Source organism: Pantherophis guttatus, chromosome 1 (genome assembly GCF_059756535.1).
Source record: "Pantherophis guttatus breed Tessera chromosome 1, ASM5975653v1, whole genome shotgun sequence".
NCBI classification, from domain to species: domain Eukaryota; kingdom Metazoa; phylum Chordata; class Lepidosauria; order Squamata; family Colubridae; genus Pantherophis; species Pantherophis guttatus.
The window spans coordinates 53,297,489-53,325,098 of NC_142063.1; the positions used below are offsets into that span (position 1 = coordinate 53,297,489).

Consider the following 27,610-nt stretch of genomic DNA (forward strand, 5'->3'; position numbering starts at 1 on the left):
AGTCAAGCCTCCGCAAAGAGAGACTCACGTGCTCCAATTGAGCTTAACAAACCCGTAAACACTACAACTCCCAGAGTGCCATTGCGTATCTCACTTCCTTCGAGGCGGGGGGGTGTCATTCCCCATCAGCAACACAGGATTCGCAGAAGAGCGAGGAGAGCAACAAAATGGCGCTGACCAGGTGGGTAGGGGAGGGGAGAAGCGGGACTTTATTACGACATAGGGACAGGTTGTTGGCTTGTTCCCGGATTTCGTGCTCTTTTTTTTTTTCTTTTAAGAATATGCTGTAAGCCTAGATATATGCACATGGTGGTCTGTGGCAAAGTGGATGGATTATCGGAAAATTGCGTTAAAGAGGTCTAGGGTGATCCGGGCATTTTTCTTTAGCGCTTATTTCACAAGCCGTTTCGGCCGGTCTGTTTTCCCCGCCGTCGCCGCCCCCACCCTCACTTAGTGCCCTTAATAAGAATAGTAAAATCCTTTCAGAAATGAAAGCTTTATGTTTGATCGTACTTATCCAGAAAAAGAAGGAGCTGGGTGGTCACCCCTTTTTTTGCCGCTCCCCCCGCCCAATTAGTACCCGTAGAGTGTGATTGATGGATCACAGTGTACCGAAAACTTCAAAGTTCAGATCTAAAATTGTCTTCACCAGGCAAGGATCGTATATAAGAGATTGCTGATCATTATGGCTTCCCAATGCGCAAATCGTTAATTCCAGGTGGGATTGGAAGCCGCTGCTGCAGATATTAAGCAAGAATAGGCCATTTTTTTACACCAGGTAGCCCCAAACAAAGCATTTTTCATATATTAACTTTATATTTTCAGTTTTGATGTGTCAGTGGTATCTAAAGCACTCCTTGTAAAGCTCAATCTATAAAGCTCTAAATCTGAAGTGGTTGCTATTTGGAATAACTGAAATAGAACTTGCAGCTTTGGAGTTCTTAAAACACTCTAAAAACAAAACAGAACTGAAGATGATTAAAGAGAAAATGAATCTTCCCTCCATGGATGCAGTTGCCAAAATGTTTGAACAATATTAAGCACTTCGGATATTTCATAGTGAAAGAAAGAATAATTTTAAAAAATATTTTGTTGGAATAAAAGTCACATGTTACAACGAAAGAGAGCAATATTACATTCTTCTTCCATTTGCTTAGTTTTTTACCAGCACCAACCCAGTTGTCTCAGGACCAACTGGAATTAGAGGAGAGAGCAAGATCTCAAAGAGTGAGACAGACTGCGTTGGTGTCATCACGAAGGGAACCTCCTCCTTATGGTTATCGGAAAGGATGGATACCACGAATGTTGGAGGTAAATAATAGTTTGCATTCATTTAACTATCATTATGAGCCACATTGGCGCAGTGGTTAGAGTGCAGTATGCAGGCTACTTCTGCTGCCTGCCAGCTGCCTGCAATTTGGCAATTCAGATCTCACCAGGCTCAAGGTTGACTCAGCCTTCCATCCTTCCAAGGTTGGTAAAATAAGAACCCAGATTGTTGGGGTCAATATGCTGACTCTGTAAACCTCTTTGAGAGGGCTGTAAAACTCTGTGAAGCGGTATATAAGTCTAAGTGCTATTGCTACGAAGAATGATTTTACTGTTGAAAGATAAGTCTGGACTTCTGAATGCAATGTGTAGATTTTATTTAAAATGCTTTTTTCTCCTAAAGTCAGCTTAGATGTTCCAAGTGCTGAATCCTTGAATTTGCTGTCTAGGTGCTTTTGCCCAATTTTAGTTGTTAAACTTTTTGCAATCTAAAATGTTTTACAATGTTTTTATGCTTTTTATTGTGAACCATCAAAGCATAATAAGCAATAACACAGGTAAAGATACCAAATTAATGCCCATTGTTGCTGAGTCCAGTAGTAATCATTCAAGATTGAACAATCTTTCTCAAGGACATCAGGATGGAAGAAAGCTGTTCCAGAGGGAGGAAGGATGCAGTGGAAAGACATAGCCTCCGCACCCTAAGCTATCAAGGGATCTTAAGTACTTCTTTACAAAAAAGTCAATTTCTGCAGAGGTTATGCTTTTTCATTGCATCCTCCTGAAGATATCTTTCAGCCAAGTGATGAAAGGCTTTGTAAATCCTTTGTTTAATCTGTAGTAGAAGTAGACAACTGTCCAGCCAATCTAGTAAACCGAAGTTAGTGTCTTACTATCGTCTGGAATCCACCCTTAACCATGGCAAAGAACTCCCCCTCTCATGTTCTCTCACTTTATGGTGGACCACCTACCATGATTTTTATCTCTAGCCAATCCACAGCATAAAAAGTACCATCCAGATCTCAAAAGGGACAATAATCTGGGCAAATCTTCTAGGGATATATGTTTGATCACCTGAGTAATAAAGTAAAGGTAGTCTTTCGCTTAAAACCACAATTGTGCCCAGAATCTGTTGTTGAACGAAGCGATCATTAAATGAGATGCCTCATGACTACTTCGCTTAGTGACAGCAACCCAGTTCTTCCCATTGCAGTCATTAAGTGGATCACTGGGAAGTGGGCCCAGACCTCCCAGACATGGTGAAGCAGAGAAAGAACCCAGGCCTCTAACAACATCCAGGAGGCCTGGACCCTCTTCTTACCCTAATGGGGGAGGGAAACAACCACAAGAACATTGCTGTTTGCAATGTTTCACCAGATTTAAAACCTCCAGTGCCCAAAGGGCTTTCCCTCCCCTCCATGCAAGAAGGGAGGAATGGACCTCAAATCTGTCAAAAACCACTAGGAAGCACCAGGATTCTGAGCCTTTCAGAAAGCTGGCGTTCACTAGCATTTTCCCTTCTCCAGAACAGAAAATAATAGCAAACATCAAGTTCTAAGGTAGTATCTTTCTTTGGAACCTTTCTGAGGGGAGGGAAAATGCAAGCAAATATATGCTATAATACTTGCATGTATGATATCTATATTTGTGATTAAACTCATGGTTATACATGATTAATAAGTGTGTTCAGGATTACAGCATAGGATGTAACTGGCTATACAACAACTACATAATTTCAAACTAAACATGGATTTTGGAGGAAAAAGTTTTCTACATATCAATGGAAAATCAGTTTTGAAACAAAACAACTTTCAGAAACATTTTATGTTGGATGAAAATAATGCACAGAAAGCAAAAAAAGTCTTGACTGTTCCAAAACGTGTGATTTTAATTTCTATTGTTTTTTTAAATAAACTTTCAACTCTAAATTACACTATTTTCTGCTCTTGTCCACAATCTAATCACATTCATTTTTATTTCTGTGTAGGATTTTGGAGATGGAGGTGCTTTCCCAGAAATCCATGTTGCCCAATATCCTCTGGATATGGGCAGAAAAAAGAAAATATCCAATGCATTAGCTGTACAGGTGGATGCCGAAGGAAAAATAAAATACGATGCTATAGCTCGGCAGGGACAATCAAAAGACAAGGTAATAGGACTCTCAAATGTTACGTTTAAAGTATAATTGCTTCAGTTTACTAAAAAAAATGTTTTTTTATGAATAATGGAGAAGGTGCTCAGAGGAAAAAATGGAAAGGATTTTTAAAGTGTTGAAAGATTTGGAAAGAATTTTTTTTTTCCTAGAAATGAAATCATGAAAAAATGAATAATGAAATATGCCCTAATATTTTATTTTTAAACAATACAGAAAACTATTGTGAAACAAATCAATTTATGTTTGGAAGTATACCAATTCAAAAAGCAACTATATTAAATTTTTAGAAATTCTACATTTCTTCTCACGTGTCTGGCACTGCAGTATATTTAGGAAAATGGAATTATATTTTGAATAATATTTTTCTGAATTGTTACACACTTAAAAATAATATAGCAACTCTTGGGTTTTGTGATTATCAGCTACAAATAGAATAAAGTAGTAAATTTATTTCTGCAAGCAAGTAGCAATATATTTGTCCATATACAGAATGGTCAAGGGTCATATTTCTCTTTCTATATCTAATTACAATTACTACCTATTACCTACATTGTTTTATTGGTGTGTCTATTTCTGTGCTATGTCTTTAGGACTATGTGTAGAAGAGACGTCTGGACATGATTGTTAGAGTCTGTTGTTTGCTGTATTGATTGTTAATGAATGTTGACTACCTCAACTATGAATTTTGTTATGTTTTATATGGTTTTTTTATATGGTTTTTGAATTATATTTTTGATGTTTTTGTGCTTTTTTAATTGTGGATCATTTAGAATCATATGGGTGTTTATAAAATTTGAAATATAAATAATCACTCTAAATAATCAATTTAGAAATACTTTCCCTGTCAGCACTTTACCTGTCTGTATCATGCCATCATACAATGACAGCAATAAGAGAAATAGCTCTGTTTTAAGTCGTATTGATATAGCATTTCAATGTAGATTTTAAAGCAAAAGAAACATTGCAGTGTCAAGGGCTAATTAAGCAATATCTTGGGTTTGCTTATTAGTTTCGTCCATAAAGAAAAAGTATCTTTTTGTGTTTAGAAAACTACATCATATTTGCAGATAACTTAGTGTTGCTTGGGATAACTTTTTTTATCCCCAGCTAAATGGATATTGCAAGGCCTTTAATATTTATGACTTTAACAGGGTTTGATCATGAACATAAAACAGGATGGGGAAGCTTTGATAAATCAGGGTGACCTATAGTAGTATGCAATCAATTGCATTTGTGATATGTGAAATAGACTTTATTACCTAGAAGTAGAGTGTGATTATCTTCTGTTTAATCTTCAACATATAAGTACTACTACTCTTTTTCATTCCCTCAATGTTGCAAACTGTTTTTCCAGTACTAAAAAAGCAAGAACGTACCACTAGCTCATCGCCCATCAGGGTGGATAAAAATCAATGATTTTTTTTAAAAAAATCAAAAAAATCGGATTTTTTTGATTTAAATCGGATTTTTTTGATTTTTATTGAATTTATTTTAATAAAAAACTTTTGGGGTAAAAATCTATCGTAAGATACTTTTCTATTTAAGATACATAAATAATTTAGTTTATTCAGCATGAAATGGAGCTTAGTTATGTAGCACAAGGCTGTATATTCTGCAACACGGACTATCGGTGAGTCAACAGCGGGTCAAAGGAGTAGTAGAGATGACAGTTGCTCTTTAAAAATTATGATTTAAATTGAGTTGATTTAAATCAAGTCTTTTTACTAGTGATTTAAATCATGATTTAAATCATGATTTAAATCGACTCGATTTAAATCAAATCCACCCTGTCGCCCATGCATGTGGACAATGAACATGTGTTTTTCCTGCATAGATTTGGGCTCTGAAGCTGGAAGAAAAAGGTATTCACTATACAGATATAAGTAGTCCTCGACTTAAAACCACAATTGGGACTGGAATTTCAGTCACTAAGAGAAGCAATTGTAAAGTAAGATGTCACATGACCACATCACTTAGCACCTGGCACTCACAGCTGCTAGTGTGAAGTAAGAATAACAGGCTGTTAAGCGGAGGAAGGCCTTTGTAAGGAACATGGGGATGCATCCAGGTTGATCGACACTCTAGGAGGCTACGTGCAGGCTGCACACGAGTTGGGTGTGTTGTAATGTGGCACAAGTACAGAGATATTGGGAAGGAAACGGTAGCTGCCCGTGGAAGCCTCAGTTGCCGCAGCCTGGCCCAGCAGTGCAATAAAAAATACATCACGTTCTGGGAAGTGTCCAATACTAGGGAAGCCTCCACAGTTTGGCGGGGAGGGGCAAAGCAGCCAACCTGCAGGAAGCAGGTTGTGAAGCAGCAACTCCCCCAGGAAGCATCAAATGCCTGGAAAGCCTCTACAGTGCATGGAAAAGGTGCCAGGTCAACCTTATCTTAAAGAGTGGTCTTATTTTACTTATTCCATTTAGAACTTCCTTTTTTTTAATGTCGGAAGAACATCTTTGCATTTTATTTTCTGGGATTGATCGACTATTTATTTTGGTCTTGGAAGTACATTTAGTTCTTTATACACTGAGATTCTTGTGAGTTTTATGGGCAATTACAATAAAGAAATGATTTCTCTTTCATTTGGCTTTGTGAAATGTGATTCTATGGGTGCTCATTTTAGGGATTGTTAATTTTGGAAATTCTTGGATGAGAATTGGTAAATGTCTCCTATGCTAAATTATTATTAGGACTACAAGTCTCTTTTATTGCAGACAAATGAATGAAGATTTAGAACAATCTCTAATGAGCAATATATACCTATTTGAAAAAAATAATTGTAGTTGTGATAGATCCAATGGAGAATATATGTAGCTCAGGGTTGAACTGAGTCCTTGGTGCTCTTTAAGCTTGGTGGTTGGTTGTAGACATTTCATTACCCAACTAAGTAAGCATCAGTGAAAGTGATATAAAGGTAACATGAGTGCAAATTGTGATACATAAAACAGTCTAACATCATCACATGGGCAAAATATGATATTTTATTTTTTTAAAAATATAGAAGCAAAAATAAAAATCAATATATTGATGATAAAATAAAACTTGTTTAAACAGAAAAAAAACGTAGAAAGGCTTGAACAGCTCATAGAGGAGAAAGCTCCAGATGGAAACTTTTAAAATAATTGTGGGAAATAACTGGTGTGCAGATCAGGCAGCATAGTGGCATCAGTGGAGCTAGCACTGTATGTGAGGCTTGAAGGCATTGTGTCTTTTATAATGAAAGTGACTGCAAAAACCTATGTGATAGTGGCACTCCTTCCCATAGGCAGTGGATTGATTGTTTTTCAAAAAAAATCAGTGGGCTCCACAAGACTGCATAAGACACAGCCTGCAGGCTATATGTGCAAAATTGATCTAGATTAGGGGTGTGAAACCTATCTGGCCCATGGGGCTCACCTGGAAACAGCGAAGGACTCGCCCGCAATGACTGCTAGCGAAAATGGAGCTTAGAAGGGTCGCATGTGGCCTTCCTGAGCTCTGTTTTCGACCGCAATGGCCTCCTGCAGCCTTCTGCTAGTGAAAACAGAGCTTGGGGGGAGGGCGTGCACACTGACAGACAGCTGCAGGAGGTTGTCTTGGCCGAAAATGGATGTTGTGTTGGACCCGCCTACCCTTGACACGCCTACCTTGGACATGCCTCTCCATTTCCCTGAGGTCAAACACAATCCTGATGCGGGTCTCAATGAAATTGTGTTTGACACCCCTGATCTAGACCATATAGAAGAAACATACTGCTCCAATCCAAGAATATGCCATTTTATTACAATCATAAAAGCTTGGAAAGTGGTTTAGATTACCTTTTTCTCTCATAGAACTGTGTCCAATTCTTAGAGACTGCCGGAACAAGTCCCTGCTCTTTTCTTTAGTCAAATTACTGTATTTCTGCATCATAAAATGTAGATAAACAAGATAACGGTAGTTCCAAATGGAAAAGATTCCTAGATGTTTGATTACCAAACACCAGAATTCAGGAAACTGTTATGTGTATTTCTCCTATCTAAAGCTAAGAGTACTATGATAGTTTTTAATCTTATTCTGATCGTGTTAGATATTATGGAGCTTATTCAATACTGGAAAAATAGTCCAGTTTTCTAAAAAGTTGTAGAGCCTTTTTTTTTTTTATTTACAGTGTTGTTTAGTGATCTTTTTCATGTTTCAGGTCATTTACAGCAAATACACAGACCTCGTTCCCAAAGAAATTATGAATGTGGATGACCCTGAGCTTCAAAGACCAGATGAGGAAGCTGTCAAAGAGGTATAGCTAGTGGTGATGCATGTAACTAATGGTAAAAAAGGTAAAGATTTCCCCTCTCCAGTTGGATCCAACTCTAAGGGGCAGTGCTGATCTCTGTTTCTTAGCCAAGGGAGGCATGCACATTTTGTCCAAGTGTTTAATCTATTATATACATTTGCAGCTTACAGAAAAGACACGGGTTGCACTGGAAAAGTCGGTCTCTCAAAAAATCGCAGCAGCAATGCCAGTCCGAGCAGCTGATAAACTAGCTCCAGCGCAGTATATTCGGTATAGAATACTTTTTGTATTGTTTACTTTTTGTATATATCTATAATATATGCCCTCTTCACATAATTATGTGAAGACGGGAGCAGTTACAGAATTTTTTTTAAATTGCTGTTTAATGAATTATACATCATAATACAGTGTACTTGGCTATAGAATTGTGTTGATCTTTGTGTTCATTTCTGGTAATGACTTTTTTCTTGAAATATAGGTCTCATAGTCTATAAAAAGTAAATAAGCACACAATAATGTCTATGAAGCAATAGGACATTTAACTGGAAATTTTATTAAGTATATAGTCAATAAAATGGGATAGAATGTGGAATATCAAGCTTTGTTCTCTGACACAGCTTACCTGTGGTAAGATTGGCGGCCAATAACTTTGAGAGATAAATAAACAGACGTGTGTACTGTTTAAAAGTACAGCAATGTTGGAAAGTTTATATATTAAATTTATTTGCCACCCATCTCGTAACAAAACGGGTAAACGTAATGAAAGTTTGTACTAACAGAACCTTTTTCTCACTTTGTCAGATACACACCATCACAGCAGGGAGTGGCATTCAATTCTGGTGCAAAACAGAGAGTTATTAGAATGGTGGAGATGCAAAAGGATCCCATGGAGCCTCCAAGATTCAAGTGGGTTTCAGAAATACTTCTTATTCAGAAATAAGAGTTTTGTATAAGTCCTAACGATGCTATGATTTTCACATATTAGGATTAATAAGAAAATTCCTCGTGGGCCGCCATCTCCCCCTGCTCCAGTAATGCATTCTCCCAGTAGAAAGGTAATGGTTTTACAGCTGGTTTCTTTCTCCACGTTGTCTTTGTTTTCATGTTTATCTTATTATTGTTTTTGTTGTTAATTTCCCACAAACCTGGATAATTCTAGTACACACCCAGGCTTCCCTAATGCAACCCACACTTTCTGTCTCACTCTAACCTCACCCTGTCCCAGTGCTTGGGTGAAGAGCCAAATCTTAAACCAGGTCTCCTGGATTTTGGAGGGAGGATGTTCCATAGGATGGGGCCTGCAGTAGAAAAGGCACGCTTCCAAGGACCCATCAGAAGGCAAGGCTTAAGAGAAGACCTGGAACATGCCCACCCTATCCACTCTGGTGGGAAGGGAGATGTGTATCATGGGATCTCATGCATGATTATTCTTGCTATGTAGATATATAAAAGAATACTATAGAGTTGGATGATCAACAGAAAAAGTAAATAGTTATGTAAACACTTCAGCATGGTGAGTGCTGTATATTCCTACCAACTGCTCAGATGGCACAGTAAGCACTTTGCAAAAAGACAGCATATTCTTTGAGCTGATACTTGCTAAAGTTGCTTTCAAAAAGATCAATATTAGGGGAAACTATCAAAAGTTTTCATGGAAATTCTCAGTTTACAACTCAAAGCTGACCTAAGCGGATTCCTCTTTAGACCTTGGTGCTTCAAAGAAAGAATGTGATTGGTTTTAAAAATTCCACCTTCGTACTTCAACTTATTGAAAAGTTCTTTTATTCACTTTCCAAACGATCTTCAAAACCAGTTTGTTGTAAATTGGCATTTGTTATTTATTATTCTGCTATAGTATTGAGAAATTCCCTTTCCATTGATAATAATTTAAAAACCTTTCTTTTTTCTGTGTAGATGACTGTAAAGGAGCAGCAAGAATGGAAAATTCCACCTTGTATTTCAAACTGGAAAAATGCAAAGGTAATTAATTGGTTACAATCACATAGCCTAAAGATAACATCCTAAGAATCTCACTGAAAAATGAACAATTTTGATTATTTTGAAATATCTAGAACTGAGTAAATAAGCTACCTTTTAAAAGTAGTTTGTTTTTCCCCGTTAGTCTAATATTAGAATAACAACTTGGGTAGCGCAGGGCAACAATGTCAGTTGCTAATATCACTGAAAGTAGTTCCACAAATGGTGGCTTCTTTACTGTAATAAAACATTATAGCACAATAGCGAAAGTATTTTAAGTGTCTCCATAATAAAAGTTCAAAATAAGTATTTATTAAGCAGCATGTAGACTAATTTTCCTGCCATATCCTACTGCAATTAAAATTATAGATCTACTTTTGTAATACAGATATTTTTTATGGTTGTTAAATGCCTTTTCTCTTTTTATTGCAGGGTTACACCATCCCGTTAGACAAACGCCTGGCTGCAGATGGTAGAGGATTGCAGACTGTACACATTAATGAAAACTTTGCTAAATTGGCAGAAGCTCTTTACATTGCTGATAGAAAGGTCATTGTTTATTTAACAAATTTATATGCCGCCCATCTCCACGATAAGATAGCTGCCCAATATTCTATCTGGCCAAGTTCTGGGATGTATCTGCATTTTTATACTACAATCCAAAGTGTAAAGTAACATTGCTATCATAATTGCTTAATTTTGTACAGGCTCGTGAAGCTGTAGAAATGCGAGCCCAGGTAGAACGCAAAATGGCACAGAAGGAAAAAGAGAAACATGAGGAGAAACTTCGGGAAATGGCCCAAAAAGCCAGGGAACGAAGAGCTGGAATCAAAACCCATATGGAGAAAGGTACAACTTTTCAACTGCTTCATTTCATAATATTTCAAATATTTTTTCTTAAACCAGTTGTTGAACAGTTAATTTTGTTGGGAAGATTGCAATGAATCAGCAGGAATGGTCTGTGTTATCCTATCAGTCTCTACCTCTTCATGTATGCTGCTTTTCATGTACAGGACTGCCACCTGATCGCATGTATGTTCATGTAAAAATGAATTAGAGAATCTAGTCCTAGAGCCAGATGCAACCAATCAATTCTATTTTGCCCCCTCACATTCCCTCTACTCAGTTGCTAAACTTCCTTCCCTTTTGAAGTGGGAAATTAAGTTGTATTTTAAGCCCTAAAGCAAGTATGTTTTAATTCCCAAAATAATTCTAGATGTCATATGTTTTGTAGACATCAGTTTTCCAAAAAATATTTATGTCCCTTTGCCACCAAAAAGTTGCCCATCGATAGAGGTACATTCCATAATTTAGTGATGTTTATTCCCAAATATTAACCTTCAGAGATTTTTTTAAATTGCATAAATAACTTTTAATGGATTTCAGTCACACTGAACATTATTGGGGAAGAAATATTTGACCACTTTTCAATTAATTTTGGGTCACCTTGTATCTCAAATTTATCTATAGAGGATGGAGAAGTTAGGGAGCGTGATGAAATCAGGCATGACAGGCGAAAAGAAAGACAGCATGACCGGAATCTTTCCAGAGCAGCCCCTGACAAAAGGTAAAATTGTTCAACTAATATATAACTGACACCTTTCCTTGTACAAAAAAAAAATAGTTGCAATATATAAAGATAAAAAAACAACAGTTGCCTCATAACTGTAATTGTTCTCTCAGATTGTACTTCTTCATCAGAATGATTATGTAGTGGAATAATCTCTTCAGAAATGTTGAGACAATAGTATTACCGGTGATTCTTAAAATGATACAGAAAAACCAAGAGTCTGTGTAGCATTGAATTATTACTTTATTACATTATCACAAGGAGAATTTTGCACCTGACACTATCGTAAGGCATAAATTTTAAAATCAACAACTTGATAATAACACCTCAGAAGTCAACTTGATGTTTTATTCAAATAGCAGAACTAAAGTTCATTCTGAACATAAAACTTGTATGTTGCATCCTATACATTTTCCTTCATTTTCATCCTTTATATTTACCAGGCAAATTTTAATTGTTTTATCTATACAAGATTGACTTTTTTCTAGCTGATTTTAAAATCAATTTTCCTATATGCAGTTTACCCATTTCCTAATTAATAAAGTTTAATTAGTAATTAGGGAAAAATTATACATGCTGATTGGCATCTAAATATACTTGGGGAACAACATAATGTATAATAACCTCTAGTAATACACTTCAAAACTTTTGCAGAAGATATAAGCAATAAAAGACAATTATATGGCCGAAGTAATTTTGTCATTAAACTTGTATATATCATAATCGCAGCATGACTGCTAAAAAATCAAATATATTCTAGGTTGTAGCTACTACATTGTGCAGTAAGAATAGCAAGAATAGTTGAATTGGTTCTTTTTTTCCTATGTATTTCCTGACTTTTCTCCAGATAGGTTTGGAATCCGGGAAAGAGAAAAGAAGAGCAAAATGAAATGCCATAGCTCTAGTCTAATCACTTTGCAATATAGCCCTCTGCCCATTCAGAAGGAAGATAAGTGAGGCTCACTGTTAATAATTGGCTAAATTTTGATAATTTATATTATGTAACCTAGCAATGCAATATTGTTAAATTCAGGTCGAAACTACAGAGAAATGAGAATAGAGATATTAGTGAAGTCATTGCATTGGGCGTTCCTAATCCTCGGACATCCAACGAAATTCAGTATGACCAGAGACTGTTCAACCAAAATAAGGTAAGGAATTCCATGAGTACATAGAACATAAAATTGCAACTTCTCTATCTGATAAGGAATATGAACATTTTTAAAAAGGGCCACTGGTATACTATCTTACATTTAATTCTTAAGGTGATTTGCTGTTGAGCCTGTGCTTAAATTCTGGTTAGTATATGCAGAATTAGATAGTGTGTGAATATACAAATGAACATTTCTAGTGTTGATAATTATACTTTCACAGGTAGTCCTCAGTTTATGATCAAAATTGGAATGCAAAAGATTTGTATGAAAGCACACACTATGCCTTGGGATGGCCCCATTCTAGAACATGGTTAAAAGGGAATACAGGTAGTGCCTGCTTAACTAACTGGAACTGGCAACTCCACCGCTAAGTGAAGTGGCCACTAAGAAGGAAATCATGTGACCACTTGGAAAGAGACAAGATTAGTCAATTTTACACCTTCAGCTTTTGTTTCCCTAACCTATCAGGCTCCAGAAAGAAAGAAAGAAAGGTGATTCTTTGAAACAGATTTCTTTGTTGTTCCGCACCTAAGGACAGAATCTTGTCAAATCTGCCCCCTCCCCCTCAATAACACATATACTCTGGAACTACTAGGGAGGACCCATTTTCTTTCGAACTATCCAAACTGAGTTGTCTCTTGTTCCTCCGGAATGTACCTTGTCCCTTCTGGGAATCCAGACTACATTCCATCACATAACCATTCCCACATCCCCTGGAATGCTGGAGAGCCACAGACTCTACGCCATGGGTTTTGGCTTTCCTGGGCCTCAGCGAGTGAAGAGGAATTGTCTTGGACAGCATATAAAATATATAATATAGTTAATGTATATAAATCATATTAAAAGTTTATGATCTTGTGAAGCTGCATTAATAGCTGTCCAGGGCTGTGTGCTGCTCATGAGTTGGACATGCCTGCTCTATGCAAACAGATTATTCTTGTCAAATCCTTTGGTCTCCGATCTCCCTGGTGGTATAGGAAATTTCTCCTTTGCTCGAGCTTTCTTCCCCTCCCCCTCCCCTCCAAACAGAAATCGGAGAATCCCTTTTCCATTTGCTCTTCTATACATCAAAGGCAGGAAGGGGTTGACTTGTTAGAAGCTGGCTGTGAAGCTCACAAATGATCATGTGACTCCAGGATGCTGTGATTTTTGTAAATATACAGCAGTTGAAATTGTGATCATGTAACCAAGGGGATGCTGACAGTTACAACCTTGAGAATCTCCTGTAAGTCTTTTTCACTGCTGTCATAACTTCAGCAGTTGCTGAACAAGTGGTGAATAAGCGAGGACTACCTGTATATGTTAATGACATCTAGTTAGCTGATCATTATTTGTAGTCTTAGTTTCTATGGCCTTGAAATAGTTTTGGTTAACTTCCCCAAAGTTTACATTTATGTACTTGAACAGAGCTATTATGCCCTCCTCTGAACTTTTTCTCATTTGTTCATATCCTTCTGGAAATGGACTCAATGCTCAGTAAAAAGACTTTACAACGTTTTTTCTAATGCAACCCAGAGCCACATTAGCAATTGTAGTAACTGTCTCACTGTTGATTCGTATTCAGTTGTTGTAAATGGCTATACCCAAGCTCTTCTCAAATGTCGTGCTCCCAAGCCATAAATTCCCCACCTTATATCTTACACCCATTTTTTTCTCCTAAACTGAACACCTTACATTTCTTATATTAAAACATTTGGTTCCCCTTGGCTGCCCTTCATTCAACTTGCCCAGATTAGATTGTAATCTCAAACTGTTACCCTGGGCACTGGAATCACATGGGTTACTGCTCTCCAACAATGTAAAGTCCTTACTGCTGACTTCCTAAATGCAATATGCCAGCCATTTGAGATTCCCTTTTCTATAGGACTATCCAAATATCTAGAGTTGACAATGTCGCATGGAACCTTCTCAAAAACTTCGCTAAAATTAAGCTTCCCTTCATTTACATCTTACATTGTTTGTGTGTTCTGCCTTTTTTTCATAACCACTTTAAGAGGCAAAAATGATTGAAACAGTGAAAAAAGGCTTGTCATATGTGTAGCTCTAAAGACTTCATAGTTCTCCCAGTTTGCCTTTTAATAACAGAAGTGTATCCAGTCAGTAGGTCAATGTAATTGTTGGTTTTTGAAATGGCTCACTTCTGGAATTTGTTTGTTATCCTAACTATGTGAATTATTCCTATACTTAATAGGGCATGGACAGTGGCTTTGCAGGAGGAGAAGATGAAATTTATAATGTCTACGATCAGCCCTGGAGAAGTGGTAAAGACATGGCCCAAAATATATACAGACCAAGTAAAAATGTGGATAAGGACATGTATGGTGATGATTTGGAAACAAGAATAAAAACTACTAACAGGTAGGGAAATTAATGTGAACCTCAGGGATTAGATTTTTACAAGAAATATATTACATTTTCTACTTTGTCTCTTGCAGGTTTGTTCCTGATAAGGAATTTTCTGGCTCAGACCGTAGACAAAGAGGAAGAGAAGGACCAGTTCAATTTGAGGAAGATCCTTTTGGTCTAGACAAATTCTTGGAGGAAGCAAAACAGCACGGGGGCTCTAAAAGACCTTCTGACAGCAACCGCCCTAAAGAACACGATCATGAAGGCAAAAAGAGAAGGAAAGAGTAAAAAACTGATCTTTGGCTGCTGAGACTGAATTCAGAGATTTAACTAGCTCTGTGCTGAAAATAATGTACCATGAGTGTTCAAAGGCAACGTTTCCCTATGGAATAGAGACGAAAAAGCAGACTGCTGAATAACATAGGTTCTGTATCTTGGTTTCTAAGTATATTCATCCTTTGTTTCAACAGAGAAGAAGTGATGTATTCTTTACTTTAAAGTTATTCCAGGTATATTCTCTTGTATATAATTTTCTCTATTTCTGCTATGTATTGTACTTGAAAAAAGGGAAGAGTACTAATTGATTTGCTCTGATGTAACTATCCAGTTCCATTTAATCTGAAAGGAGCAGTTGCACTCAATTAAGATGAATATATACATACCGAAATTTATTTTAATTTCTTTACATAGCAATTAAATAAAGGCTCCTTCCTTTTAATTGGTATTAGCAAGTATTTCATCTGACTGTTTTTTCTTGACGTTTAACTTCCAGCTGAAAGATAAGACAAAAAAAAACAACTCAACACCCATTTTCAATTTTTTTAACCAAAATAAATATCTGGGCTATATATTATTTCCATTGTTAAATAATATAGTCTGCATTATCTATGCAGGCTACTACTGAATACCTTTCGGACATCAATACACATTGAACTTAAGCTACCCCTATTGCAGTGTACTTTTAATTAGAGAGGCACATGATAAGGAACATTTATCTTGTCCCATGTGCAGAAGAAACACCACAGCTGAATTTATAAGACCTATTCTGGTAGATTATCCAAACATTTGGAGTTTCTTTGTTGTAGGTTTTACCCAAGACAAATTTTGGATTGTCTTTCAGGACAAGTAAAGGAAGTCTGTTACATTCTGTTCCTCTTTTTCTTTTATCACACCTACATGTTCTTTCCTCTGATCATTGAAGCACCAGCCTCTTCCTCTCCTTTGATTGCTGCCACTTTACATGAATTCAAGCATAACAATGTCTATACTCCAGCCAGCATGCCAGTTCTTTCTACCAATTGTCCCAATGTCTTCCTTCCTTCCTTCCCTTCACCACTGCCTTGTATCGTTGATGGGTTTTCCTTTTCCTTGCTGTCTCCCATCTCAGAATGTACATTTTGATTCTAGCATGTACAGCCCATGCACAAAATGCTTTGCATAGCCTGCTTTTAACTGTTACTTAATTGTAGAAACTGGGTTTTTAAAAATGTGTATATATAACAGAATAATGAAGCTTTCTTTGAAATAAACAGAGGCACTCGATATATCTTAAAAGAACTGAAATTACCTGTGACCCTTCAAAAAAATGATCTTTCAACAAAGCTTTACTGCGACTTTCTTCTGTAGAAAATCCAATCCAGGCAAAACCTTTATGGAATCCTGTTTCTACATTCTGAACATTAAAGAGAATATATTAGTTCATCATATATCTAAATAAATTTCCTCTTTTACATTTGGAAACCATATTCATGGTTAGTTACTACTTAAGAGTTTGTATTCAAACTGAACACATAAATTATTTTATCTGTTAGGTAAATTAGAAACCATTTTCCAATATGCAAAACTAATTTGATAGAAAAGGTCTTATGGAATAATAGTTTTAAAGAGAATGGTGTTGGTATTTTATTTTTCTTGTATTTATTGGATACAGAATACTAAAGTACAGTGTATGCATTTTCTGAAAGCAACCCCCAATTCAATTCTGCATACTTTTAAATAGTTGTGTGTATGATCACACTATGTTAATAATAAAGGATTTTAAAATATTAGTTAGGCAATAAGATGTATTTGATTGTTTACTCAAATTTATAAATGCTGGTGTATGTGCTGCTCCATTTCCAGAGATTCTACATGGCTTACAGTAATACTTATTTATTTATTGAATTTATATCCTGCCCTTCTCCCCGAAGGGAGTCAGGGCGGTGAACAGCCGAAAATTAAAATTACAATATAAAAGTTAAGAGAACTAAAAATAAATTAAATTAATCGGCCTCCCAATTTAAAACCCCAAGCTATACAATTAAAAAACTAATCCATAAAACCTATTCAGGCCAGGCCGGCTTGCTGAAATAAAAACGACTTCAGGGCCTTACGGAAAGTGCGGAGATCCAGGATCAGCCGTATTCCGGGAGGTAGCTCGTTCCAGAGGGCGGGTGCTCCCACAGAAGGCTTTCCCCCTGTGGGCCGCCAGCTGACATTGCTTGACCAACGGCACCCTGAGGAGGCCCTCTCTGTGAGAACGTATTGGCCGGTGGGAGGTTATCGGTAGCAAAAGGCGGTCTCGTAAATACCCTGGCCCTAAGCCATGGAGTGCTTTAAAGGTGAGAACCAACACTTTGAAGCGCACCCGGAAGACCACCGGGAGCCAGTGCAGCTCGCGCAGGAGAGGTGTTATATGGGAACGCCATGTTGCTCCCGTAATCACCCGCGCAGCCGCATTCTGGACCAGTTGGAGCCTCCGGGTGCTCCTCAAGGGGAGCCCCATGTAGAGAGCGTTGCAGTAGTCCAGGCGAGAAGTGATGAGAGAATGAGTGACTGTGCATAAGGAATCCTGACTCAGAAAGGGGCGCAACTGGCTTATCGGGCGAACCTGATAAAAAGCCCCCCTTGGCCACGGCCGTCATGTGCTCTTCTAAAGACAGCCGCGTGTCCAGGAGGACGCCCAAGTTGCGAGCCCCCTCTGTGGGGGGGTCAATGACTCGCCCCCAATAGCCAGCGATGGCACCAGCCGGCTATATCGGGATGCCGGCATCCACAGCCATTCAGTCTTGGAAGGGTTGAGTCGAAGCCTGTTCCTTCCCATCCAGACCCGCACGGCCTCCAGACACTGGGACATCACTTCAAGGGCATCGTTGGGGTGGTTTGGGGTGGAGATGTACAGCTGAGTGTCATCAGCGTACAGATGGCACCGCACCCCAAATCCACGAATGATCTCACCCAGCAGCTTCACATAAATGTTGAACAGGAGTGGCGAGAGGACCGACCCTTGTGGCACCCCACAAACAAGGTGCCTCAAGGTCGACCTCTTCCCCCTGCCAACAAGACTGCGATCGGTCAGAGAGATAGGAGGAGAACCACCGCAACACGGTGCCTCCCAACAATCATAATTGTTCCTTTCTTTTTAATGTTAAACATGCAAAATTTGCAGCAAAATACCTGAAATTACATACCAAGTCCTATTAGTTCTGGTGGTGTTCAGAACAAACGTGCACTTACCCTATTAAATTAGTGGAAGTCAAATTATTCAAGGATGACTAAATTGTGTCTACAATCAGCTAAGAAAGGCAGACAATGCAGTCTATTTTTTTTTAAAGCAGTGATGAACAAGGTTCAATTTCACATGCATTGGTCATATGCAGCAATAGTACTACAAAAAGCACTTGTTTGCCAAGTAGTTCTAAAAGCTAAAGCAAAGATGTAAGCTTTACAATAGCTATGTGTATCTTAAACAAATGTTTATGCTTTATTTCGTACAGAGAGATGTAAGATGCTGTATAAAATATTTTTATGCATTTCTAATTCCAGAACACCTTAGTTACAATAACAAAAGCATTTCCAGTAAAAATAACATAACCCATTAAAACATTAGAACTGTATTCTTGATAGTGAACAGTTTTTATTGGCTGGTAACAGAGGGCAAGTTACCTTTGAATTATTCCAAATATGATAATGGAAGAAGAGAAGGAAATTTTTATATAAGTTTGTCCTGGATCTCATACCTGACATTTATGTTTATAACCTGAAAATATAGAACTGAAATCATCCACATCAAAGGATAATCACTATCACTACACAAAGCTTCCTGTTTTTATAAAAAATAACTTTGTTCTTTCCAGATAAAAAATGTTTACTAGGAAAATAGGGAAGTTAATAATTTAGCCTCATCAATTTGCTGCCCTTCGAGTATGTTGAACTAAAAAGACAAAAGTAAATGTTGCCCCTGTCCAGTTGTGTCTGACTCTAGGGAATGGTGCTCATCTTAGCTGAGGTAGCCAGCATTGTCCGAAGACATTTCTGTGGCCAAGGCTCACGGAATATTGATACCTTCCCACCAAAGTGGTATCTATTTATCTACTTGCATTAGCCTCATCAATTTGGTGCCCCACAAGTATGTTATAGTCCTCATAATCCATACATTTTTAGCCATACAGTGGCTAAAAAATAAAACCTAAAAGAAACTATTCAGGCTCAGTATTACGGAAAGTACAATAGTGATGAAAAGTTTGTGAATTCTTATCTATAAGCTTGCAGTATTATGGCCTACAATGTTGTCAGTCCTTGAATAAGAATTATTCAGATAGGAAATTCTGGTTAAATGAACAGCACAAATGCTGCAGCATGTCAACTGAACAAACTAAGCCAATATTTTCACTGATTGTTGGAAAATTTAATTAGAATAATCAGCTCTTTTAAGAAGTCAGATGAAATTAAAACATAGTGATGTGAGCTTGAAGGATCCTTTCCATAAAACAAACTAATTGGTCGTTACTATCAACCTTTGCTATTAACACATTTATGGTAGTGAATAATATCTCATCAAAAGATTCTACAAACCTCGTCTCTACTTAATGAAGGAGGGAAGGGCTACAGATCTGTTGCCAAAGTTTCTGGCTTGCACCATTACACAGATTGTACAAAAACCAATAGCATTCTTAAGCTTTCTATTTTGTCAGCTACCCAAAATCACTCTTAACAATAAGACATGCAATACTCTAGAAAATTGCAAACATTTACATGGTAATGGCAAAGAATCTAAAGGCGACTTTTTAATTTTCTAATATTTTCATGTGTGTACCACAAGGGAAACATTGAATAAGAGTAATGTATATGAGAGAATACGAAGGAAGCCATTACTTTCCCAAAAGGACATTGGCAATGGTCCAATGGGCTATTAAAACATTTTAAAGACAAGTGAGATTAAGGTGGAATTTGTGGCCTCAGATGTGGACAGTTTGCAATTGCTAACATATCCAAATATATAAATGAACTGAAAAAGTTAGGCAAAAAAAGAATGGTCAAAATATCTCCAAACTGATCAATAGATATTGATCAGTTTTTATGTATTCAATAAATACATATGTTACACTGCTTGATGTCCTCATCCCACAGATGAAGTTTGCCCCACACTAGATCAAAGTATTGCAAGATTAAAAAGAGTTTTAAATAATTCCCAAACTTTTAACCACTTACATTAAAATAACCTAGAGTAATTTTTTTAACACTTTTTTCTTTTACGATCCCTTCTAATTTATAAAAATTATGGAGGACTCCAAAAAAGCTTTTGTTTGTATGGATATTTATCTACCATAATAAAAAATAAAGTTGATCCATTCACTGCAGTTATCTCTTCTCACAGTTGTTTGATGGGATTTTAATACTGGATTATTTTTCAACATAAATTTGCAAACAGTTTTGATTTCAGGAATCCGAGAGGCACTTTTTTTTAAAATTTGATTTATATGCCGCCCTTCTCCGGAGACTTAGGGCGGCTTACAATGCGTTAAGCAATAGCCTTCATACTTTTGTATATTCATACAAAGTCAGCTTATTGCCCCCACAAACTGGGTCCTCATTTAACCTACCTTAGAAAGGATGGAAGGCTGAGTCAACCTTGAGCCTGGAAAGATTTGAACCTGCAGTAATTGCAGGCAGCTGTGTTAATAACAGGGTGCTTTAGACCATTGTGCTACCAAGGCTCTTAAGAAACACTGTCCTAAAAGACAATACTTTAAGACAAAACTGCCAGAAAGCCTTTATAAATGTCATGCCTATCTGCTATCTGCTTATTTATTTACAAACAATACCATTGGTCAAATACAATTTGAATATTTTTACATTGGATAAACCATTTAATGGCCATGAATGATACTTACAAATGGCAGGATGCATTTCTTCACAGGTCCAAATTGAGTAAAATATTCTCGTAGTTCATCTTTAAAAAAAAAAAAGGCAGGACATATCATTTGATATGACATATCAGAAAATCAGGAGCAAACTAATTTCTAATAGCCATTTTCTCAATTGATGGGTTCAGAAAATGACCTCCTGAAGAGAAGGGCTAGTCAGCCTAAATTTCTCACAATCCCTTGGGATGATAATATATTACATGCATTTGACTGGAAATGGGTGACTAAACTTAACTGCTTGATGCTGCTCAGAATATTTGAGTTCAAATTTCGGAAAGTTCTACAATACAGCCAACAGGAACTGCAGACTATAGGAACCATTTGCACTTCAGTTTGAGATGCAGACAACACAGACTCACCCCCAACAGCCTGCGCCTATCTTCAACAGTAAAGAGACACAGGGCAGAAAACACCCTGCAGCCAAGAAGGCTCCACACCCATTTGCACTACTTTCAGGTGCCCCCGAGGACACAGATAAACCCCCTATGCCTACGGCCTCAAAGACTCTCTTTTAAAAAATGCAAATGACCAGCTGCCTGCAAGGAACATAAATCCTTCCATTCCCCACCATCCAGTTAGAGCTGAAGAGCTTCTTGAAGAAGCCAAACGTCTTTTTTTTTAAAAAAAACAAAAAACCAAGAAAGTCCAGTTGCCTCCTAAAAAAGCACCTTTGGGACAACCATGACCTGGATGACTGAGAATCTCTATAGAATACAGCAAATGGCAATGAGGTTTTTTGGGAAACCACATCCTCCAATTGCTCAAAACGTATGCCCAAACTAGCATTCACGAAGCGGAAAAATCCGCTTCGGCCTCTTCACAGCAAATTGCTGAGCACATTGTAAGCCGCCCTGAGTCTTCGGAGAAGGGCGGCATATAAATCAAATTAAAAAAAAATAAATAAATTGGGATCCCGTGCTCAGTAAGAGAGCTGTCTCGGGGATCTACCCACTACCCTTTGGCGGGACAAAAGCTTCAGTCCCTCAAACCACAAGCGAAGGAAAATCCTCAATACCCCGTTAAACCATCATCAGAAAATGCACCTTCTCCCACTCACTTTCCTCCACGTTCCAGGGTATTCGCCTAACGAAGACCTCGAAGGCGCGCCGAGAAACCCCCCTCGCTGCCATCTTAAAACGAGGGACGACGACCTTGCCCGGCTGAGGCGGTTTCCAGCCAATGAGAGGCTGGCTTCCGCTGCTTCGGTGGGAGCGCGCGTGCCAGGCCACGCCTTGAGCTAAGATGGCGGCGGCCACGCGGGAGGAAGATGCGTTCCGTCGCCTCTTTCGTTTCTATCGGCGATGGGAGGGGTCGGATCCTAGCGGGGTGATTGACTTTTCGAAGCCAGCGGGCCAGCAGGTAAGCCGAAGGGTGCCACTCGCCCCTTCGCTCTGCCTGGCGGATCCTGCCAGGAAGACGCCAGGAAAGTCTTCCTTTTGAGAGACTCCTCCCCTTTTCCGTTGCACGTGCTGCACGTTTTTCCTCATTAAGTTCCTGGCGTGTATATCGGCGTGAGGGCTTCGCCGTAACAATCTGGGGAAAGTCTCCATTTGACAGCGAAACATCATGGCGGGGAAAGACTTGCTTGGCCAATTCTGACGAGCCGATGCCTTCTGTTCAGTTTCTAAAGCCCCCCCCCTTTCCCTGTGCAGCATTAAGCAAAGTATTGGCCGTATTTGAACCTGCTAAATCCCAAATCATTGTTTAGTAGTTAACAGTGGCAGCCTTGAGGATAAAAAACACGTTATAGCTGACAAACGGTGTTTAAAAGTATCCCGGTAGGAGAACGTTTGCCTGTTATGTCGTTGGTTCAAAACCCGGCATGAATTCTTTTTTTAAAAAAAAAGTATGGCGCAACGGTTAAACCGAGTAGGAAGACCAGATTTTAATCGGTCCTCAACTACAGAAACTTGGGGATTTGGAGCCAGTTCCTGCCTGTCAGTCCAACCTATCTCATTGTTCTGTGAAACTTAAGTTTCAAGTGAAACTTTGAAATCTAAGTGAACAAGTGAAAATCCACTTGAGTAACATGGGATGAAAGGACAAAATGATCACGTTGTGTTCAAGAACTGCTGGGATATTAGCCTTCTGGTGGACAGTATAAACCCTGACTATTACCCTGATGATCAAACAGAACCAAATCTTTCTTTTAATGTATGCTCTATAGATAATTTTATCCTTGTGCTATTATTTTTTTAGTCTGAAGAGAGTTTACTGCATTGTAAACATTGGCTTCTATACTATACTTGTACCGTAATGTCCATGGAAGATGTGCTTCCTTTTATGATCTTTGACTTCTAATGACAGGTGATGAAAGATCAGTAACCAATTCTAAAAAAAAATCGTATGGAGCATAAAATAAACTACCAAGCCATATGAGAATTTTTTTTAAAAAAAGAATTAAACTAAATTTCCCTACTAGTTAGTTGAGTAACATGTACAGGTTCTTATTCTTTTTTTTTAAACAAGATTTTGATTATCAGAAATAATACTGTATCTTTTTGTATCCTGATCCCATTATCTTCTCAAGATAGATAGAATTTATCTGCTGAAGAGAAAATGATTTACGTGCCTGATATTTGCAGTCTGATAAGGATTAAGTCCTGTCTTCAATAACAAAAGATCCCTTTTAAATAACATCTTTAAAATTACTAAGTATTGTTTTCTGACGTGGACCCGTTCTTGGACAGGTGAATTAGTCCTCAGTTAAGAAAGTAATGAATGCAGTGTAAGTACAGCTCTCCCAAGAGACTTTCTGAAATAGAAAATAAGATGTTTGAGTTATAGGATTACCTACTTATTCCCTAGCATAATTTGTAATTTAAATTATAATCATGTATCTGCATGAATTGGATGTTTATCCATTATCCCATTCAGAGTGGAATTCTGGTGCAATGGTTAGAGTGCAGTACTGCAGGCTACTTCTGCTGACTGCCGTCTGCCTGCAATTTGGCAGTTCAAATCTCACCAGGTCAAGGTTGACTCAGCCTTCCATCCTTCCAAGGTTGGTAAAATGAGGACCCAGATTGTTCAAGGCAATATGCTGACTCTGTAATCTGTTTAGAGAGGGCTGTAAAGCACTGTGAAGCAGTATATAAGTCTAAGTGCTATTGCTATCACAGGAATTGTGACTTATCGGCTCTAGCATTTCCAGAGTTAATAGCTATTGTAAATATCAAATTACTTGCAGGAAGAAAAGCAAGCTATTTGTCAGAATGTTATGATTTCAGGTTGAATTATCTTACTACTAAATCAGGAATAAAATGTAATAAAGTTCCCCATAGTTCCTAATAAATAAGTATTATATATTGTCTTTTACTTGTCAATTTTTATATCATGAAAGTCAGTGTCACTTTTGAAAAACTGAAAGCATATATTGCATGTTTTTAATACATATATGTGATTTACAAGCATTCAGAATCCAAGTAGCAATCAGCATTACTGGGACATTTGAGATATTTTAAATAAATAAAGTCTGAGTCACAGTTGACTCCTGGTGACTGACTACACAAGTTCCTGCAGTCTTCCTGGCAGGATTTTGGATGTGGTTTGCCATTGCCTTCTTTCTAAGGCTGATACAATGCCTGGCAATGGTCACCCAGTTGGATTAGAACTCACAATGTCCCAATTTCTAGCCTGGTGCTTTAACTACTATACCAAACTGGAATTCTTTGATACATTTGAAGCACATACAAATATAAGGTTAATTTTGTGGTTGTGAAATCAGGTAGAAATAAACACCAGAAAGATTCCAGGTATACTACAGTAGTGGCCAAAATTGTGGAAACCTTTTTGGGAAAAGTGTATTTTCTAAAACTAGCTAATAACACCAGTATTTTTGGAGTAGTACCATAAAATTTTATATCAATGGAAAGAGAAGTTAATCAAGAATGTAATGCAATAACTTTTTTGAAGGATTTATTAGAATAGCACTTACTTAATTGGGTGGAACCAACTAAGTTTAGCATGAATTACGACCTTACAATGTCTTCTCATGGAGTGAACCAAGTCTTTTAGTTCTGCAGCTGTTATAACGTGAAACCAAGATTGAATGATTGCTTCTATTAACTGGGTTTTATTGCTGGGTCGCCTCTGACTAGCAAGTTTCTTTGGTCAGCTCCATAAATTTTCAATTGGGTTAAGATCTGGGCTATTCCTAGGCCATTCCAGCAGTGGAATATGATTATTTTGAAACTCCAAAAAAAAGTGGTTATTAGCCATCAAACCTCAAAAATATACTTTTCCCAAAAGGTTTCCACAATTTTGGCCACTACTGTACCTAATCTTTGTAAGTTATAATAGAATTTTGACAGCGTGTCAAGTTTTTCTTTGTCTCATTTTACATCAAACAGAATCAAGGCAGGTTATTTTGAATTTCTCAGGCTTTCCATTTTTCGAGACATTTCACTTCACTTAAAAGGCTTTTCTTCATCAAAGTTATTGCTACATTCCTTTACCCTTCTGATGTATGGGTACAGTTGGTAGTATTTACAACTTCTGGTTAACTATCTTTTCTTTTTAAAAAAATTTTTTTAATAAATTTTATTAAAACAAATTAGACATTTACACAACATATGACATATAAATTAATAGCTTATCCTTTTTAAGCATTGTTTCATAATGGAAACTATCTTTTGAATAAAAATCTATGGATATCTTTCTGGCTATCTGATATTCAAGGATTTTTTTTAACTAGGTGGTCACCTATCCTCTGAAGTTAACCTCAATAAGTGATCAGGATGCCTACAGAGCAGGATTACATCCAGTTACCCAATGGAAAGCTTATGGTCTAGATAATTATCCAGGTGAGCATATTTTGGATATCTCAGCGTACATAAAATCTAAATTTATTCAGTAGAACAACCGATAATGGATGCAACATTTTTGGAAGAGACATGTGATAATACTTTTGTTTCTGTTTTTTTCAGTGTTCATAATTTAAGTGACTGGGGCAGGCCACATCTACATTTTTTCTTTTTCACCCATTTTTATTTTTATCTAGGATTCATATATATTAATAATCCCTTTCTTCCGGGCTCTCAGTGCCATTGGGTGAAGCAATGTCTAAAGAAATATATCCAGAAACCTAATGTGTGCAATTTGGATATGCATATGTCTTCTGAAGAAATTGCTGATATCTGGGGGAAGAGTAAATTTCAGCTTCGGTAAGTCATGTCTCTGGGTTATCTCATAACAAGTTTGATCAACACAATAGCCATTATGCTGTAGGTCAGGGGTGTCGAACTGGCGGCCTACGGGCCAGATGCATCATGTGCAGGCCACACCCACCCCGGCTCCGCAAAGGGAAAAAATGGTGCAATAAGTCATGTGACATGACTGAGTTTGACACTGTGCTGTAGATTCTTGGTTCCTTTCTTGTAAACTACAGCTACTTTTAATCCCCATGAGTCAGTTGCTAAAAACCAATGTCATCTGTATTCAATCCTCTTTTGCTGAGGATTGAAAGAAGCTCACTTGGTGTCTTCAGACTTTTGTCAATCAAAAGTTCTTAATAACTAAAAAGCAGTTAATGAGCAATTTATGAATGTGATTAGAAAAGGAAGTTTGCAAACCCAACGTTCTTAAAGGTGCCTAACATGGTCTGAGGAAGAAGGCTATTATTCCCTTGTCTCAGAGCTATAAATCCCCACTGTCTTTCAGACTCAACACAAGAAGCAAATGTCTGGAGCATTTGGGGGCAATTTCAAGTCCTTTCCTTGACCGCAGAGGAATTATCAAGGAGCTAATCTGTTCACTGCCTTGTCATTCTGTACAGTTGCTAGCTCCACTTTCAACAGAGCTGCCTTCAGGTTTCCTTCTCCAAAGTCATAAACTGCATATTTTGGTGTTACTAAGTGCTATGAGCCTATCAAATCTTATGGAAGAGAAGCCTTTTTAAGAAGCCCATTTTGCAGGATATGGAATGGAGAAGGCCTATCCTATCTATCTATCTATCTATCTATCTATCTATCTATCTATCTGACACTTACATGTCCTTGGTTAGTGATCACAATTGGGATTGGCAACTGCCTTGCTAAGCAGAAAATTGTGGGACAATAACAGGCTTGCAACCCATTATTTCCCATTCAGTTGTTAAGCAAATCACCATAATTGTTGAATAAGACATCATCATATGACAATGACTTAAAATTTCTACTTCTCCATGAACTCTGCTGATTGTAAACCTGTTGTGCAGCACACAAATGGTGATCGCAGGATGCTGCAACAGTTGTAAATTGAAGATTGGTCACAAAGCTTTTACCCCATAGTAACTTAGAATGGCTATTAAATGAGGATTTAGTAAGCAAGGCCTATCTGTATGATTGCCCATCTGAAGGCACAAATACACCTACTGTTCTTTTTTCCTCCTATTTTTATATTGAACTTCTTTTAAATATTTTTAATATTGAAAAATTATACCTGGAAGTCTATGGGGAGCCAGTGTAGCACATAATGTAGAGATATTATATGGGCATAATAAGAAACACCCTTAATTACCTGAGCCACTGCATTCTGAACCAAGTTTCCTGATAGTGTTCAAGGGTACCCTCAGGTACAGTGTATTCCAAAATCCAATTGGGATGTAACTAAATCATGAATAATCATGAGTAGATCCTTCTGATCCAGCAACAGGCACAATTACAGAAGGCAACGTTTGTTCCCCAACAAATCTCTGGCAGTCAGAGGGCAAATTCCACC

General features: G+C 37.6%; 3 protein-coding genes across 3 annotated transcripts in view; 2 read left to right on the forward strand and 1 right to left on the reverse strand.

Moving 5' to 3' along the window:
* SNW1 (SNW domain containing 1) lies at positions 1-16,774 on the forward strand. The gene is made up of 14 exons (XM_034418228.3): positions 1-181; positions 1,158-1,311; positions 3,257-3,418; positions 7,587-7,682; positions 7,843-7,949; positions 8,481-8,585; positions 8,665-8,734; positions 9,594-9,659; positions 10,089-10,205; positions 10,364-10,505; positions 11,127-11,223; positions 12,260-12,377; positions 14,572-14,738; positions 14,816-16,774. The coding sequence occupies exons 1-14, from the start codon at positions 168-170 to the stop codon at positions 15,012-15,014; spliced, it is 1,614 nt and encodes a 537-aa protein (XP_034274119.2). The 5' UTR covers positions 1-167; the 3' UTR covers positions 15,015-16,774.
* On the reverse strand, positions 15,368-22,352 carry SLIRP (SRA stem-loop interacting RNA binding protein). Its single transcript, XM_034418230.3, has 4 exons — positions 21,969-22,352; positions 20,879-20,937; positions 16,294-16,398; positions 15,368-15,498 (listed from the first exon to the last, which is right to left on the reverse strand). The coding sequence occupies exons 1-4, from the start codon at positions 22,039-22,041 to the stop codon at positions 15,463-15,465; spliced, it is 273 nt and encodes a 90-aa protein (XP_034274121.1). The 5' UTR covers positions 22,042-22,352; the 3' UTR covers positions 15,368-15,462.
* Positions 22,129-27,610, forward strand: part of ALKBH1 (alkB homolog 1, histone H2A dioxygenase) — a 13,949-nt gene continuing 8,467 nt past the window's right edge. Inside the window, exons 1-3 of the mRNA XM_034418229.2 lie at positions 22,129-22,270; positions 25,608-25,716; positions 25,914-26,076. Of these exons, the coding sequence (XP_034274120.2) occupies positions 22,154-22,270; positions 25,608-25,716; positions 25,914-26,076 (389 nt within the window). The 5' untranslated portion in view covers positions 22,129-22,153. The remainder of the gene's footprint in view (positions 22,271-25,607; positions 25,717-25,913; positions 26,077-27,610) is intronic.